The 18,498-nt window shown below is 53.4% G+C and overlaps 2 protein-coding genes across 2 annotated transcripts in view; one reads left to right on the forward strand and one right to left on the reverse strand.

The window, feature by feature from the left end:
• The window catches only part of FBH1 (F-box DNA helicase 1), a 29,339-nt gene extending 28,801 nt beyond the window's left edge, over positions 1–538 (reverse strand). The window contains exon 1 of the mRNA XM_062580037.1: positions 490–538. Within this exon, the coding sequence (XP_062436021.1) occupies position 490 (1 nt within the window). The 5' untranslated portion in view covers positions 491–538. The remainder of the gene's footprint in view (positions 1–489) is intronic.
• A 238-nt stretch (positions 539–776) lies between these two features.
• On the forward strand, positions 777–16,748 carry ANKRD16 (ankyrin repeat domain 16). Its single transcript, XM_062593186.1, has 8 exons — positions 777–1,118; positions 3,154–3,374; positions 7,283–7,325; positions 8,417–8,525; positions 10,356–10,517; positions 13,612–13,690; positions 15,012–15,207; positions 15,445–16,748. Exons 1-7 carry the CDS (start codon positions 805–807, stop codon positions 15,170–15,172), a joined length of 1,089 nt encoding a protein of 362 aa, XP_062449170.1. The 5' UTR covers positions 777–804; the 3' UTR covers positions 15,173–15,207; positions 15,445–16,748.
• Positions 16,749–18,498: the final 1,750 nt, after the last annotated feature.

Here is an 18,498-nt window from a genome sequence, read left to right on the forward strand (position 1 = left end):
ATCTCCTCCATCCTGCCCCCCCCCCCATTGCCAAGAGCCCCCTCCATTGCCAAGGGCTGCCCTGCTCCCCCCCCCACGCCCTAACCCCGTTGCCATGGCTCCTCCCGCCCTGCCCCACCCTGTTGCTATGGTTCCCCCCCCCCCGACCCCCGTTGCCATGGCTCCTCCCGCCCTGCCTCCTCCGTTGCCATGGCTCCTCCTGCCCTGCCCCACCCTGTTGCTATGGTTCCCCCCCCCCCGACCCCCGTTGCCATGGCTCCTCCCGCCCTGCCTCCTCCGTTGCCATGGCTCCTCCCGCCCTGCCCCACCCTGTTGCTATGGTTCCCCCCCCCCCCGACCCCCGTTGCCATGGCTCCTCCCGCCCTGCCTCCTCCGTTGCCATGGCTCCTCCCGCCCTGCCCCACCCTGTTGCCATGGTCCCCCTGACCCCCGTTGCCATGGTTCCTCCCGCCTTGTCCCCCCCCCCCGCCCCCGGTCTCGGGTGCTCACTCTGCTCCTGCCGCGCGCGCCCGTGCGCCGCGCTCCCAACACGACCCCAGCGCCCGCTGCCCCGCCCTTTTCCCCGCCCCCTCCTCCCCGGGGCAGCCAATAGGAACGCGGGAGGCGGCGCGGCGCTGCCCAATGGGAGGAGGGGGGCGGGGGGTGAGTGGGTGGGGAGCGGGGAGCCGTTTCCCTGTTCGGCGGAGGGGAGTGTTGTGCTGCGCGGCCGGTGACGTCACGCGGCGGGCGGTGACGTCACGCCGCCAGCGCGGAGCCTGCCGGGGAGCGCGGAGGCCTCCCCTCAGCGGACGGGCCCGCGCCGCCATGGCTGCGGGCGAAGGGCCCAAGCGGCTGGCGCGGCTGGCGCGGGCCGGCAGGCTGGACCTGCTGCGGGAAGCGCTGCGGCCGGGCGAGGCGGCGGCGGCGGCGGCGGCGGCGCTGCTGCTGCCCCACGCGGCCCGCCACGGCCGCCTCGACGTCCTCGCCTACCTCGTGGAGGGCCTGGGCGCCGGCCTCGAGGGCGTCGACGGCGACTACAAGCGGCCCCTGCACGAGGCGGCCGCGGCGGGCAGCGCCGCCTGCGTCTCGTACCTGCTGCGGAAGGGCGCCAGCGTCGACTGCCTGAAAAAGGCCGACTGGTAGGTCGCCGGCTCGCCGCGTGGTTCTCCGGTACGTGGGGGCGCTTTTCCCCGCTCCCCCGTCGCCGGGAACCCAGCGGATTCCAGCTTTTCCCTGCCCCAGGCGCTCTGATGCCAATCTCAGGCCTAAGGAGCTTTTAAAAAACCGAGTTGTATCCCTGCCAGCGGAGCCGAGCCCCTCGGGCAGGTTTGCTTCTGGTGGGAGTAGCAGTGTGGAAGCACAGCCTGAGCAGCGCCGTCAGGAAGCTGATTTCTTCGGGTTTTGTGTTCGCCTGGGTAACGCGTAACCAAACGAGGAGCGAACGCGCATTAGGAGTAGATGAGTCCTGTTCCACGGACGTGCAGCAGGCCTGATTAATGAAATTGTTACGTGCATGTAGAATCCTGCTCTTGGTGAAGGAAACGGCTTTCTTCTGCTGAAAATAAAGTTTCTCCCTACCAAATGAAAGACCAGGGACATGTTATTAAAGCTGAAATAACACCAGTGCTAAAGCACTGTCCCAGTCCTCGTAATTGCAGGCTGTGCCAGCTTCACGTCGACATCAGGGGGAGCAGAGGAAGGTAGAGATTTCACAAGCTAGATACGAACATGCTTGCAGGCCTGGTTTTCCATTATATTCCCCAGTATTCCCATTCTGTCCAGGGATAAAAAGCAGCACTGCATGCTTTCTAGTGCATGGCCTAGCCCTAGGACAAAGTCTTACTTGCATTGAAAATATACACTGACCCGAGACACTGCATAGAAGCAGAGCTGCAAGAAACCTTGAGCTCCTGGCTCTGTCAGCTCTACCACATCATCCGCAGCAGATGCGTGTCTAATCTGGTTTTAAAAATCTCCATCGCTGGAGATTTTATCTCCTTTCTCTGCACTCTGTTCCAGCCCTTATCTGTCTTTACAACTGGAACCTTTTTCTCCACGTCTAATCCAAATCACTCTCGCTGCTGTTTTTTTTTTTTTGGTGCTGCAGCTTCTTCTGAGTAAGGAATGTTTCTTGTTGCTCTTCTTAGCCATCATGTGTGTTGTTAAGATGATCCCCTCAGTACTGGAGAACTGTTTCTCTTTCCTGACAAAGCTCAAAATCCAGTCTGCGTGTGCATCCAGATTTGAATGTTTGGGGAAATTTTGTAAACAGATGAAATGGAAAACATGACTCTCACTTAGAGCAGTTCAGCTATTATCATTGCTAACATCATGTCACTTATATGATGTGGTAATTAAGGAAAATACAGGTTGGTGCTAGTGAGGTCAGTGAAATTAGTCACCAGACTAAAACTTCACACGGGAGGTGGCTGTGGGTTTACCACCTTGAGTTACCCACGCTTTGCCTCGAGGGTAAGTCCTCAACTAATACCCATCCCCAGACAGCCAATGGAGGCTGTAGATCCAGCAACCTTCCCAGGTTCACGGTGGAGAAGAATAGATGTGGAGATAACGGGTCACTGGGAAAGAAAAACATTGGTGAACCTGTCCTGCCACCACACCACGAGAGCTGCTGGGGAGACCGGGCAGATGATGAGTTATGGGTTGGGGTATTTTCTCTTTCTAGCTCCCCTGGCTCTTGTCTGACAAGCACGAGGCTTGTATTTAGTGAAGGAACAGAAAGCAGCAGGTTGTCCTGGGGTCACATTAATGGATTTGCTTCCTTCCATCATCTTCCAACCTCAACTATTCTGTGATTCTGTGATATGCGCAGACTCCATATTACCTCTGTGAAAAAACACTGCTGCAAAATCACGTGGATCTGTATGCAAAGCGCGGTGCTGCTCAAGTAAAGCCTCTGAATGCAAGTGAGACAATAAAGCCCAGGGCTTCTGCTTGGAGAAGGTCTTATGCTTTCAGCTGGCAAAGTTTCCTCCTAGCTTCCAGTACTTTTAGCACATCAGTTCTCCCCCCTGTTAGCTTACTACAGGATCAGTAGTACTAAGTACTTTAGGCAGACCAATTGGTGCTAGAGCCACCTTTGGATCATGCTTTAAGTTCAGGTGATAGAGCAAAAGCCATCAGACCTGTAAAGCACTGACGTGTTTCTTTCAGGACTCCCCTGATGATGGCTTGCACCAGGCCAAACCTGGAGGTGATCAAGCACCTTGTGGAGCATGGAGCAAACCCACTGCTGAAGAACAAGGATGGCTGGAACTGCTTCCACATCGCGAGTCGGGAGGGCCATCTCCACATCCTCCAGTACCTGCTGGCTGTGTCCCCGGACAGCTGGGACACGGAGAGCAGAATAAAGAGAACGCCCCTGCACACGGCAGGTTAGGAGGGTCCCATCACTGCTGGGCATGTGGGAGGAGAAGAGTGAGAGTGGACTGTGGTGGCAGTGGAGAACAGAGAGGGGCTGATGTTAAGGTTTTTGTTTAGTTTGGAAAAGCAAACCACAGGGAAGCGGTTAAATATTAACTTACTGAAAATTAAAGGAAGGGAGGTTAGTGGTGCACTGGTGGCAGCTCACCAATCTGTGAACACTGCTGTGCTACATCTTTGCAGGGTTTCACCCCAGGACAGATGCCCCCTTTTAGCTGCCTACAAATAAATAGTTAGAATTAATGCCTCTTAATGATGTGCCAGAGACTGAGCTTGTGAGGTTGGAGGGTCCTCAATTCCCATTGCGCTGGATTATTGCCCGTGCTTGAAGCCTATTTTTGTGGTGAATAATGGTTGTGTTCCCTGGGGAGTGGCAGATCCGTGCCAGGAGTGCTCATGGTCACCTGCTGACTCCGACCTCCTTGGGCCAGGGCGTTTGGGTCTTTCTCCACTCATCTCTCTGCCTTCCCGTGACAGATGTACCCGAGCTCCCGCAGCTCAAGACACGTTGCAGTAACTTTCTCCTGGTGTATAAAGCCTTTCCAGCTGCAAATCGCACTTGGGAAGTTTGCAAGGCTCTGAGTGTAAGCCTATGGGCATTTTAAAAGTCCTAAAACTGTCAGAGCTGCTGAAAGGCACCTTTGGGGAGCTGCCTGCTGGTGGCTGCTTTTACCAGTGTGGTTTGTGCTCTTTTCACTGGTTTTTGTAACGGACACATCTCTCGATGCGATCTGTCTCTGTGTGAATGCTTGGTGGGTTAGGTCATCATGGAAAAGCACTGCAAATTTTATTATTCTCATGTTGCTTTTAAGAAGGTGGCACTGAGCAGTGAGAAATACACAGTGTGTTTCTGTAAGGGAAAAGGATAATTTGTGCCGGGAACATGCAGGCACTGTTGTTAGAGTTGGCGCCTACCTTGTCCAGTTCCCCTGCCTTGCTCTTTTCTTTGGTGTCCAGGAACATATAAAGGGAGTGAATTGGTTTGAAGAACCACAGACAATAACTGTGTGTTGTGGGGAGCAGAAGGACACAGTTGTCTGAACGATGACCTGGAGACAGTTTGGGTTTGGTTTCTGACCTTCTGACTCTTTCGCTCCATTGTCCTTAAGACCTGGGTGCCTAATTTATGAATAGTGCATAAATGAGGATAATACGTGTCTCCATTAAGTTCTCCGAAAGTTAATAAGTTGAGTGGCCCAAAAATCTGTTAACATAGAATTAAGTTTCTGCTGCCATGCCTCATTGTCCTTCCAGAGTATCAAGTCCAGTTACCCCAAACCTGTGCGAGCGAGACAGTACACGTAATGCGTGTCTTCCCAGTGCTTAAATCCTCTTAACTCTGCCCTGATGAAGGGAGTGAGGGGCTGAGTGAAGGCAGATGGATGTGACAGCAAGTCAGGGTGACCTTGTGGGACTCAGGGCTAGAGGATGGTGGTTGACCTGAGTCTGAAACATTCCCGATCACTGAGCAGGGATTAGCCGGAGTTTCCTGGGGCTCAGCAGTGTCTCTGCGGGAGAGCTGAGCAACCCTGTGGCTCAGCAGCTACCTAAACTCATTTCCCAAAGAGCATAATTGGGACTGACTCTCTGAAAAGACCCAAGGTATCGTCAGGAGACCTCTGCTGTGCTCTAATTAATCTGTTGGCTATGTCACTCCTTGGTTGTCATTCCCGTTACTTGGCGGGACCTCAGTGGTTGCCCGTCCACTGCACTGTGCTCATCGACAGTGACAGTCCAAGCCCACAGGCAGTGGCTGTGCCTTAGTCCTTGTGCTTGACCTGGAAATGAAAAATAGCTGATTTAGTTGTTGGATGTTTCAGGCTTGGCAACGACGAGCAGGTTGCCTGAATAAGAAATGGGTAAACCCTGCATACTTGCACGTATCTGCAGTTCTCCTGTTCCCTCTCAGACTCACGTCTGGCCCTTCACCATGTCTTCTTTCTCCATGTATTGGCCAGCCAGCTGTGCCCACAGCCCCCAACCCCAGCCCTCTCCCAGCAGAGAGGTGGACTTTGGGTTGGCACCTTGGAGTTGAGGATCAGGCGACGGGGTCAGCAACAGAGAGAGTTGGGGAAAAGGGATGGTTTTGAGCTTGAAGTCTCCTTCCTTCCTGATGGTATTTAGGGTCTGGGGGTGCCATGGTGGTGGCATCCAACACCCAGTTCTCACCCCTACATAGAAGCGTCTCCAGCTCTGGGTGGCCTCCCACATGTGATGTTCCCCAGGGCAAAGCCAGCATCTTGCTTGCAGGGTGATTCCTCTTTCTTCTCTGTGTTGCATGGGTTACGCTGCTGCTGCTGCGGCTGGGGACCTGTGCGCAAACCCAGCTCCAGGGGGTGATCAGAGAAAATCCCCTCCTCCCACTGGCTTCTCTTTGGGTTGGTTTCTGGTCATTTCACTGATCCGAGTTAGAGCTTGAACCACACAGCAGCTGGCACAGGAGCAACTGGGCAGCAGGAAGGGCTGGAGCTGCTAAAACCACCTTTGCTGCTAATGTAATTCTAACAGAGGATTCTGCTGGGGGCTGCTGCTTGGTGCCTGGATTTCTTGGTGCTGGTGCAACATCCCCATCGCTGAAGATGTTACACAGACACAGCCCCTGAGGCAGGGGCACGGGCGAGGGGCCGGAGACGGTGCTGGAGCTGCCGGGGGAAATCACGTCAGACAAACAGCCGTCGATGAGAGTTTATATTTCAGGGTGTGGATAGAAGTGCATTAACCCGTGACCAGTCAAGCTGGCTTCGGGGCACAATTATCCCTCAAAAGATGATGGATAATTTTCTCCCAGTGCGATTTCTTTTGGGTTCATTCCTCTAGCTTTGCTGCTTCGTATATCCGTAGCCTAAGGCGAGAGAGCGGGGAGATGTAATTAGAGGAAGTGGAGTGCGACTGTGGGATCTGAGCGCTGCAGCTTTGTTGTGTCTCTGTTGCTGTTAAAGGATGTAATCATGTTGCCTGGGTTTTTTTTGCAGATAGCTTGGGTTTTTCTAAAGCCTCCATCTAAGCGTGGCTCTCCCTGTGTTTGCATCAGCTCAGGCGAAGGGGTGATAAACGGGCAGGAAGCCGGAGCGAAGAGCTGAGATGAGGGAGGGTGGGAAGCCCCCGTCGGGCTTTACTACCAAAGAGCATCTATTATGCAGCTGCGTCCAAAGGTTACTGCTGGTAACACATGTGTGCCAGGGCCCTTCTTCCATGGCACTGAGAGTAAACAGCCTCATGTAGCAGCTCTCGGATTGATTTGATTTTTTTTTTCTTTAATTTGTTTCATTTGTTTTGCAGAATGACCTGCAAAAAAAAAAAAAATTAAGGCTCTCCATATGTTGTTATAATACAATGTGTAAAAAAAGGCAGAATATTTCAGTGCTTGACATTCAAATCCTCCCCACACTGCTGAGATACTGTCTGGGCGAGGATGCTTCACTCGAACGATGGGATGGGAGTGCTGGGCAGTCTGCGCGGCTGCGGAGGGGTGGCGGTACCATCCGGCTGTTCTCCAGTTCCCGACTGCGTGTTCGTTTTGCTTCTCACACGTTTCGCTTAAGGGATTAACAGATTCCATCAGGAAAAGATCTTTGTGTCAGCTTAATTGCAGCATGTACCCTCTCACGCGTGCACTCTGCAAGCAGAGGCAAACGGTGCCTGTGCGCCATGCCTTTTCTCTGTTTTATCTGATATTTTCCTATGGGATTGGGGGAGGGGAAAGCTTGATATCTGGAGACAATGTTTTAATTAAGAAAAAAAAAAAGAGAAGCTTTGAATTCAAAGCCTCTTGGAACTCCTTCCACATCAGAAACACGATTATGTTTCGCAAAAGGTGGCACAAAAACATAAATTACCCTGCGCTTCCTCTCTCTCGCAGCGATGCACGGCCGATCCGACGTGGTGGAGCTGCTCCTGGAGCGGTAAGCGAGCTTCCCCTCGGCGCCGCCTGCGGGCCCGCAGCCCTGCCCGCGCCGGCCCGGGCGCACACGCCGCCTCTGCCGCGCCGCTCTGCCCGCCTCCCGGCCGGCGCTGGCCTCGCTGCGGCCGCCTGCGCGCAAAGGGCGTTTTTGCCGGGCGGGAAGCCCGGCTGCACAGCCGCCCCGTTCGCAATCCCAAGACCGTCTCTGTTTCCTCCAGCTTTTCGCTGCCACTTGCGGGCCTTTCAGACAAAGCCGCTCTCCTGACAGGCTCAGACTTTGCTGTGACATAAGCCCCCGTTATATAACTCGGCTCTTTCTCCGTGCTGATTCATTCCAGTTGCCTGCAGTGTGTCTGAGGCTGGATGATAACAAGAAAACACTTCGGTGGCGGCTCGGTCTGGGTGCAGCTCCTCCAGCTGGACTGAACCTTCGGGCTTTATTTTCAGGCTGCGGCTCCCGGGTGGCTGCTGTGAAGTGGCTTTAAATCAGCCCCTGCCCAGGCATCCTGATCCCGTTGCCTTGCTAAGCGGCGGTGCCGTCTTTCTCTGGCGTTGCAGCAGAGGGAAAGCCATCACCACCCCCAGGCACAGTCCCTTTAGCTGGCTTGTTCCAGCCTTGCAGACTGCTGTTCACGTTTGGCCCCGGGTGAACGTAGCCCTTGCGCTGTGACTCGAGCCAGGCTCTCAATTTTGGTTCAGTCTTCTCTCATTTCGAAGGGGTGTGAGCTTTAATTTTGTGTGTGGCACTGCCATGTGAAGAGACGTTTTTCCCGTCTGCCAGTACAAGGCCTGCGCACATCTTACCCGGCTCAGAGATGGTCTGTTCTGGGGGCAAGGGAAATAGAAATGATTTCCCTGCAGCTCGAGCGAGCTGAGCAAGCCAAATACCAGATCTCTGACCGAAAAAGCACACAGCCGCGCCCCAGGCAGTAAAGCATTGAGGAGAGTTTATGCATGGTCTTTGGACAGGCTTTGTATATGTGTCTTTTCTGATCAAATACACTGATATCAATGTAAAGCAAGTGGTGCAGTGAGGATTTTAGAGATGCCAGCAGCCCTGTGCTCGGGGGTGGCTTTTGTCTTCTCTCCCAGGTGCCAGTACAAACCTGACAGCAGGGACAACTGTGGAGTCACTCCCTTTATGGATGCCATCCAGAACGGGCATGTGAACATTGCCCGGCTGCTCCTGGAAAAACACCAGGTAGGTGCCAGAAACCTCTTTTCCCTTCTCTGGGACCTGTCCTAGAACTGCCATGAAAGGCAGTTCTCCCCTAACCAAATCATAAAGGATTGACTCAGGCAAATTCCCCCTGGAATTAAGTGAGATTTGGCCAAGTGAGGATTCAGTAAGCCTGTCAGGACTGGGCGCACGGGGTAGATTTCACCTCAGAGGGCTGACGGAAGGGGAAGGGAGACACAAGGCAGTGGCGGGAGGGGGTTTGCCCAGTGCCTTGGGGGCAGTCGTGTGAAAGCCCGGTCGGGCACTCGAGAGCTGTTTGGTGGCAGGGCTCGGCGTGGAGGCTCTTGTGGCAGCACTGAGCGCGAGTAACGCGGAGGCGTGTAGCCGTGCCAGCAGCAGCTCATCTCCGGCCTCCCTCTCTCGTGACAGCTGCCGCTCCCATGCTGCCTCCCAGTAATCTCTGATTTCCTCTAACTTAGGAGGCGTAATAGAGATGTCATTAGAGCCAACTGCTTGCTGCAAGAACCAGACCACTGCATTATTTATTGGTGGTGAGATGGTTGGAGCCCACCTAATGACTGATTCTCATGGAGATGAGGCTGCGCCTCCCTCATTTACCCTCCACCAGCCTCTCCAGCGCACCAGCTCTGGTGCCTCTTGGTCGCCCTGCCGCACTGGTGCGACTTGCTGATCTGGCAGAAAGCCAGCATGGCAAAACCAGTGAACAGGTTTCTGCTGCGGTGGCAGGTTGAGTTGGCCAGCTGAGCCTCCAGCATGGCACGGAGCGAGCCAGGAGCATGGGAAGGGAACGTGCGACCATGCTTTCCAGGGACAGCGAGCTGGTGGATGTACTCAGCTGTAGCATGTAGCCTCACCCAGCAGGGCAGGGCAGCAAAGGCAATTTGATGCCTAGTTTGCATTTGAGCACACAGATGCTTGTGGACTTCAGCAGACATTTGTGTGCTTGCCTTTGCTCGCCTGGCCCTTACACTATAAAATATTTGCAAAGTTTGCTAACATTTTTGAACAGCGAAGATGGACTGGTTGATTTAATTTCCTCATTCTGATGCCCTGGCTTACTGCCACGAAGCTGGCATTGCTCTAATGGCAGCATTGCTATCTTCTAGGTTTTATAAAACTGTGAGTCAGGCCACTAGACAGCAAGAGGCAAGATTATATCCTTTATGATGAGTGCACTATGTATTTCTTCTGTTTGCCTTCTTGCTTTTGCATCTTTGCGATTCACATTCAGAGACTCCTAGAGGCAAGAGCTGGAAGAGATCTCATGAGATCGTCCAGCCCATCGCCTTCTGTTAAGGCAGGATCCCGATTCTCTCTACCTTCTTCACCACCACAAAGACTAGAGATGGATTGTTTCTTGCTGCTTTAAAGAACTGAAACGTCATTGTTTTTATTGTTACTATCACCAAGAAATAAGCAGTGATGCTTAAATTCCTGGGTAAGCCCTGGGATGCCCTATGCAGACAACCCTATAAATCCAAGTTTGACCTTTTAAATGTCCCCAGTAAAATGTACGACAGTGTGTTCCAGAGGGACCAGGCCGTCGTAACAGAGATACTGTGTGCTACAACTGAAAAGAGAGTGGGCCTGGTTCTCTCTTTTTTGCACTGGCTTTGCTTATCACTTAACAAGCTCAGCAGAGAGCTGACATTGGTCTGCAAGTGGCAGCACATGTACCAACTGCACCAACCCTGCTGGTGGCACCTTGCGTGTTCATTGCCATCATCATGACAGTGGCAAGTGGACTCGACTCTGTGGGCTAGTGATGGTCCTTGAAGATTTGGTCAGGCTGATCATTGCTTTCCCTTTCCCTCCATCCTGCCACTTCAGGCCTGTCCTTCAGCCGTGGACGCGCTGGGCGCTCAGTCTCTGCACCTTGCGGCTGTCACGGCCCAGGATGGAGCCATCCGCTTCCTCGTCTCCGAGCTTGGTGTCGATGTCAACGAGAGAGCGACGGAGCTCCGACTCACAGCGCTCCACTATGCAGCCAAGGTTGGTCCCTGCTCCTGTGCTTCCCCTGCGAAGTCTCTACTAGTTGGTGTGCTCTTGACAGGCATCTGAAACAGGCTTTGCTTTCTTCATGCCTGGTGCAGGATTTACGTTCCTGGCTCATCCCATGTCGCTGTCTGTATTCTCCTGGCCAGTCCCATACCCTGATTAATGGTTTTTAGACCCTTGTCAGGTGTGGCTAGCTGTCTGCACAGTGGTGGTGGGTATCTGAGTTGCTCTGTTCACTGCATTCCTGCCCTTGTCCCTGACTGTGCTGAAGGTTTCTAAACCCTCCTGTATGTCCTGTGACTGAGCAGGAGCAGAAGTGAGTGGCACTAGGTCACAGCTCCTTTACCAGCCATCCGGTTGTCTGTGCCATGGATGAGACTGGAGCCATATCCCTGGGGAAAGTTATGCTCCCAACCTGTTGCCTTTGGACCAAACTGTGGCACCTGAAGCCTCACTGGCTATCAGGAGCTGTAGGTGTCCAGCAGCTCCCGAGACATGACAGTTCCTCACCAGTGTCCACTCAGTTGCCTGACAGTGGAGATGTGGATGAATCGCTGCTCAGATTTCCTCCTACTCTTTCTTCAGCAACTTTTGTACGATTAGGCCAGAGTCTGGCCTGCCTGTGCTTAGACAGGAATGGAGACGTGGCGGGGCGGATGGAGCTCCCTGAGGCTTCTCCGTGTCCTTCACCCAGGAACTGTTTTGAATTCTGGTCAATGAGGGTAGTTTGAGTATTCTCCTCCTCCCATCTTACGTCCATGAGGGTCGCAGTGCCTGGTGGGCTATGAGTCCTGCAACGCTCCTGGGATGTGCCAGTGAAGGTCCCCAAACCCTCACCACTGATCCAGATGCCTTCTGGAGCCCTGCTGCTTCACTTCTGCTTCATGCTGTCACACCCACGTGTGCTCCCTGCCTGCAGAGAGCGAAGGTCCCACCTCCGGAGAGCTCCTGACCTCAGGAGCTTTAACATGCAGCACTCAGAGCCCCGTCTAGACTAGTAGTGGGAATGAAGCCGCGTCCCCGTGCCCCGCTCCTACAAAAGCATCAATGACACTTACTGAGAGTGCTGGCAGCAGTATTCTCCTCCAGCAGGACCCAGCCGTGGCATTTGCTGGCTCCCACAAAGGAGGCCTTTCTCCCAGCTTCCCGTCCTCATGCTCTGCAAAACCATGTTGAAAGCCCTCTTGGTTGCCAAGGGTACGTTTAACAGCAAGGCTATTGGGGAATATAATGTGCCTTGGAGAAGATCCCAGCTCTGTCTTGGCGAGCGGCTGATTGAGGAGCGATTTGATAGGTTTCTCTTCCTTCCCGAGGCTCAGTGTCACTTTATATTTACAGCATCATTTGTTTGGCTGGTGGTATTTTTTTCTTCTTTTCTTATTACTTTGCATTTATAAATACACGAAAATCAAATTACGCTTTCAACTCAATTTGCTGCCAAGGCTGTGGCAGCTAAAGCAGTTCCTGTCTTGCCATCTTTGCTGCTGAGAGAGGGTGTGTGTGCAGCAGGGAAATGAGAGCCATGAGCTTGAAGGAATAAGATGCTACCGAGTCGTACGATGATGGGGGAAAAAGTGGGTGGTGGGGATAAAAATAAGATGCCGTGTGACAAAGGCTAATTCATTGCAGCAAAAAAGAAATTACAAAATCAGGCATGTTATTTAGGGAGAGAGAATTTATTTAAGGAGAGGCTTCTGCAGAGAGGAGGGGCCTGGGGGGCTGTGTTGCATTTTCCCCTGCAGCATTACAAATCACCTGCTGGTAGAGGAAAGACGGAGGATGCTGTGGGTCATGAAGGTGCGGAAGCGCGGCGTTCTGCGTCTTCTCGTAAGGCATTACGAATGCCAGAGTAATCCTTTAGGAAATGCCTGCACCTGGGGGGCAACGCAGACAGATGCATAACAGTCCAGATTGGCAACAGGTTCTGCTCTCTGGGCTGCAATACACCCTAATAAAAGCAGCTCTACATCTCTGTGGTGGCTGAACTAGATTTACGGTGCAAGAGAGCACACAGCTTTATGCTGACATTTAGGCCTTTTAACAAACAGCCAGCTGCCAACTGTTAAAGGTAAGTCAGAGCTCCTACAGCTCTGTGGCCAGCTGCAGTTAAAAGCAATTTAATTGAGTTATTTGACCGGAGACGAGGGTTGGAGAGGAAAAGGTTCGGTTGACAGTTTCAGTGCACTTAATTTGCTATTAAGAAACATCTTGAGGCCTTGCCACCCAGTTGTAAGTCACTGCTCATTTGGGCATTAAATCCTCTGCAGTCATCGGCAAAGGCAAAGCCATGGTGGGAGCCAGTTCTCCAAATTCCTGACACCAGGGACTGCGTTAAGTCCTCCTGACTGTGCAAGGTCGATCTGCTGACCAAGGGGGCTGATGAGCCACGATCAGGAAGATCCTGCAGGATCCATGGTTGTCTGAAAGTAGATTGGGGTCTGAATCTGCACTGAGTTGCGTCTTTCACGTCTGTCCTGCCAAGGCACAGCAGTAACATCACCATCAGAGATGGCTCTTCAGTGTAGCACGGTTTTAAGAACTGTTGGTCTTAACTCTCTTAGTTTTAAACATTGTGTTAATTGTTGGCAGGGAGAATTATGCCCCTGGGCTGCTCTCTGTTCAGCCTCCGGGTCGAAAGAGCTGGCATGGGCATGCAAGGCGTGCAGACGTGCTGAGCAGGGGCTGCGCCCCGGTTCCTCTCACGCGCTATTGACGGGAGGGCTGGAGAAGGTGCCTGGTGGCATCTCCCTGACCTATTCCTGCAGCGATAAAGGCAGCGAGGCCGCATGTCCGTTCTGCCGGGGCAACCCCCGGCTAACAGACAGGATACACACAGCCACAGGCATCTGGCCTTGACTTCCAGCTGCTGTAAGCGCCTCTGTGCCTGGAGCAGCTCCTGATAGCCCCAGATTTGACCACAACAGAGTAGGCCTGTGCCCTTCCCAGTGCTGCATGCAGAGCGACAGACAAGTTGGTGTGCGGCCTCCTCTCTTTTCTGGCCTGTTCTGTTTCTGCTGGATGCAAAGGTGAGAAACTTTGCAAGGTTGGTTCTGCTGAATAATTTACCTGCCTGTGCTCACCAATGCAGGAAGGACATGCACACACCATCGAGACACTACTGTCCCTCGGCGCCGATGTCCGCGCAAAGGATGGGAAGAGCCGTTCCGGTAAGGCTGCCGGCTTATTTCCTCACCCTGTGCATCATGCCAAGAGTGTGCTTTAATATGAGGAGCTCAGCTGCCAGAACAGCCAGCGCTGTGTTTGCTTAGCAGACCGCGCGGCGGGGCGCCGGTTGCATGTATGCAAACAGATCTTGGAGCGGTGCGGCACTGGCTTTCTTCCTTCTGGCTTCTCTGACGTCTAATGACGGGCTTGAGCCTGCATCGTGGCCTTTCCTTGGGGGAGGAACATGAGCACTCATTTGGGTTTCTCTCTACCCAGCTGCCTATTTTGCATGAAACTTTCCAGAGGTTACTATCTTCGGTTCCCTTACGTCGCCGTCAAATTTAGCTGAAATTAGCCAATGCAAAACTCTTAGGGTGAGCAGACAAATACGATAACTGTGCATTCTCCTAAGGCTCCGTTCCTTAGCAAGCTGCTTAAGAATGGCTTATGAGCAAATAATAACGTAGAGCTTGAACGTAAATATAGTTGCTATAGTAATGTCAGTAAATTGGCATTCCCAGCAGGACAGCGTGAAGCATCTTTTGCATCTCTAAAATATATATATATATATATATATATATATATATATATATGAATATAAATGGTTTCAGCTGTTGACAAAATTGGCAACTTCCCCAGTCTTCAGGTTTGCTTAATAACTTGCTTCGGCAGTGAGCATGAACAGTCTTGTATCTCTCGATCTCTCTCCCTCCACCCCCTTAATGAGTAAGCTCAAGCTCCGCTGAGCTCGTCCAACCCTGGGACGTTTGTCATGGTTTCCTGCGCCCATTGACTGCCTCGTTCCCTGGCGCCTTTGCCACATTGGTGTCGGTGTGTCCTGGGGCTGCCTGCAAGGAGTCCTGCATGGGGGGTCCCGATCCTGCCTGCCAGGCCAGCGGCAGCCTGCCGATTGCAGCAGGAGCTAACAGCCCTGGGCACAGAGGATACTTGGCCCCACGCAGGATTGGAGGGGTCTAGTAACCAGTGAGAAGGAGGTCAGCGAACAGCCAGGGTAAGGTGGGCTGATAGCTCTTCCGCCAGCGCAGCGGGGCACGGAAGAGGACGTGTCCCTTGCCTGCGTAGGTTTAGTCACCCCGTCCTTGTTGCAGATGGGCACAGCCGTGGCAGCTGAGCCCTGCTGTGTCATCACACGGGTGCTCGGCTGGGTGATATAATTGGAAAAAGTCTTCTTTCGCCCTCGGTGCGTTCCCTCTGCGAATCCGATTTCCTCCGCTGGAAAGCAGACGGTTGCAGCTGAAGCAGGTGTAGGCTGAAGCTGCAGGGAATCTCGGTTCCTTTCTTGATGTCCTGTCTCCCCCACAGCCCTGCACATGGCCTGCGCAGGGCAGCACGCGACCTGCGCACGGATCCTGCTCCGCGCCGGGCTGCGGGACTCCCTGGACAGCACGGGCACCCTGGCACGGCAGCTTGCAAGGAAGCCAGATGTCATCCAAGTTTTCCAAGAAACGGATGCTAGTGCATGAAACCAACCGAAGAAGGACTGTTGCATTTCAGCATGGTACGTTTGTTATCGCTTACTCGGATTTAGGCAGCCACCTGCCTAAGATGGTGGGATTTTTACCCAAGGATTGAATGGAGAGCTCAAGCTTGACATGTGGGAAGAGTGTTTAGGAGAAAGCATGCTTTAAATAGGATTATCTGAGATAACGACGGTAATGCATCCGGGCTCTCATGCTCCTGCGTGACCTCGTCCTTTTAAATTCATGGCTGCTCTTCTTTCTCTTCCGTATTTCAGGGCTGAACTACACCTCTGCAGCTCTGCTTGTGCAGCAGTCAGCACATCCAACTGGCTTGAGACTGCAGCCCCCCAAAAAAACGCTCAGGGAAAGTGCTGCAGGTGCCCTGGGTAGATGACCTCTGGGGACCTATGTGGCTTGAAGCCGTTGGAGCCTGCTTAGCTCTTCGTGGGTTGTTTCAGTACATCCTGAAGGGAAGGATAAACCTGGACCACTGATTCCTAAAGCCCTCTGTGGACCTCCTCTTCATGAACCTGTTAAGTTGCTTTAAGTGACCTTCTCTTTCAGTAGCATCCTGAAGGAGGCCAAGCGTGGTGCAACATAGATGAGCTTTTGGTGACTCTCCCTTCACCAGGATCAAGAACTGCAGTAGGCAGTGCAGGAAAGCTTCGAGCTACCTCAGCCTCTTGCATCCTTTCTGTGAGCCAAGCCTGATCCCAAAGCCTGATGAAATCAAGAGAAAAACCTAAACGTTGTGGTGACATCGAGGATCTTCGGATCAGGCTAAAAAAAAGAGGTATTCGTTATTGCAGACAACCTTGCTTGGCACTTCTCGCCACCAATGAACTTAAGAAAAATCTCACTCTTTGAAGTGCGTAGGGAGATGGCTTAATATTTAATGTGGCTGGTAAGTCTCTGACAGTCTGGAATACGCATAAAGCTAAGAGCTGGAGGGATCACAGAGCTCCTCCAGGCCCTTTTAAACTGGAGCACTGGTTTGCAGGACACGGGACTGCTGGGCGGCAGCTTGCCAGGGCCTGTAATCAGCAGGGCTGTATTTGTTGTACAGTGGCGGCTTGTTCCAGTTTCTAAATATCCTTGCTGGAGGATTTTTGGAAGATGCTGCTGCTGCCCCGGGAGCAGGTCCTGCCTGCAAAGTCCTGCTTTGGGCCCTGCAGGTGTAAGTCTGTCTTTCCCTGTCTTGCTTCCCGACCTGTGAAAAGAAGGAGATCCTTTTCCAGCAGAGAGGGAAAATAAATCAATACTGGAAGGGCAAAGGAAGCCGCATCAGCCTCTGGACAGACTAGGAAGTGGCTTTATTCCTCTTGAGATCCTGAATGCTTCTCTAAATCTGGCCCTGGCCTCCGTAAAGCAAATCAGTAATACTGCAGCCTGGTCCATGTGAGCACAAGTGGCTGCTTCATTCCCATTTTTCATGGTTTTCCCAACCCAGGAAGTAGCTGTTCCTCCCTCGTGGCCTGCTGATGAGCACAGATTGCTTTTATGAGGAACCAAAGGAGAACGTTTTCCTCTGTCTGTTTCTAGCTTTCCTGGCCATAGCCTTGGAAATATAAAAGGGAATTTGCACTGTTTGTATGGTATTTTCTGATTTCTGAAGCCTTTTGGCCAGTAACAGGGGGCCTGTCTGCCCGGGCAGCTCCTGGGACTGGGAGCTAAGAGACTCCGCTCTCGTCCGGAAGGGACATGCAGTGGCACGTCCTCAGCAACGTTTATGATTTACCCTTCTCCTGAATCTTCCCCGGGGGGATCCAGCCTCGCCCCTGCCCTTGCAGCCAGCTGGGGCGATACGGGGGCCACAGCCGCGTAAGCGAATTAAGATGCCTTAAGTGCCAACAGTACGGGTTGGCGCCGGGCGTTTAATCCGAGCTGGGGTGCTTAATCCCGCCGCCCGGCTGCGCCGTTTAATTGGGGCGACGCATGGGAGAGGCTTGGTGCGGCTGTGCCTTCGGGGACCGCTGACGGACGCGTCCATCCCCCGGGTCCGACGCGGCTCCAGAGATCTCTCATTTTAGCCTGTTGGTGGACGGCCGCCGCTGAGCACAGCTAAGCTCGTCTCAGGGGTGCCAAACCGCGCCGAAGAAGCAAATCTGTGAAATGCCAAAAAACCCTCAAACCCCAAATCCAAAATCTTGAAAGGCCGGCACTATGGCGGTGGCATCGGGGGCCACTGGAGGATGTGGGGATGGAGGGGTGGAGGAGCAGAAGGATGGAGGGATGAGATGGACAGATAGGAGGGTGGAAATACCAGAGATGGAAGGAGGGAAGAAGAGAAGAAAGGATGGGAGGACAGAAGGATGGGAAGACGGGGGAGGGAAATACCAAGAGATGGAAGGACGGAAGACTAGAAGGATGGGAAGATGGAAGTATGAAAGGCTGGAGGGATGGAAGGAAAGGGGGATGGGAGGACAGAAGGATGGGAAGATGAGCAACGGAAGTATCTGATGAAAGGATGGAAGAATAGAAAGATGGAAGGAAGGGAGATGGAAAGATGAAATGAGAAGATGGGGTTGGAAGGACAGAAGGATAGAAGTAGGAAAGGACAAGGATGGGAAGATGGAGGATGGAGATACTGGGGAAGGAGGACAGAAGGATGGAAGGCTGGGGCGATGGGAGGGAGAAAGAGGAGAGGAGAGGTGGGAGTATCAGGTGAAGGGATGGAAGAAGAGAAGGAAGGAGGGGAGCTGGGAGATGGAAGGGTGGCTGTGGGGCAGTGGGAGGACAGAAGAAAGGATAGAGGATGGAGATACCAGGAATGGAAGGATAGAAGAATGGGAGATGAAAGGATGCACACGTGTGTGCCCGTTGCACACGCAGGCCCCAGCGCCTCTCACCTTGCACATGTGTACTCATTGCACACGCACGTGCCCGCTGTATACGGGCACGCTACGCATGCACGCGCACAGGCAGCGTGTGCACCCCCCTGCACGTGCCCCTGTTGCACATGCCCGCTGTGTGTGCACACCGTGTGCTGCACAAGCACGCAGGCACCCCTCGCACACGCACGCACCCCTCGCGCTCCCATGTTTCTGCCACGCGTGTGTGCACCTGCCCGTTGCGTTTGCAGGCAGCCCTTGCACGCCCTCTTTGCTCCTGCATCCACAAGCACTTCTTGCACGCGCACAGGCACCCGTGAGACGCAGGCACCCACTATGCCTGCACCCATGGCACTTGCACCCGTTGCACGCAGAGGTGCCCACCGTAGGTGCACGCACGCTCTGTGTTGTGTCTGTTGCACACGCATGTGCCCTCCCCTTGCATTTGCATGCACCCGCGCATGGCACTGGGAGGCTCCCGGTGCCCCCGGGCCGCCC

The sequence above is a fragment of the Rhea pennata genome, chromosome 1 (assembly GCF_028389875.1).
Source record: "Rhea pennata isolate bPtePen1 chromosome 1, bPtePen1.pri, whole genome shotgun sequence".
Taxonomy (NCBI): Eukaryota; Metazoa; Chordata; class Aves; order Rheiformes; family Rheidae; genus Rhea; species Rhea pennata.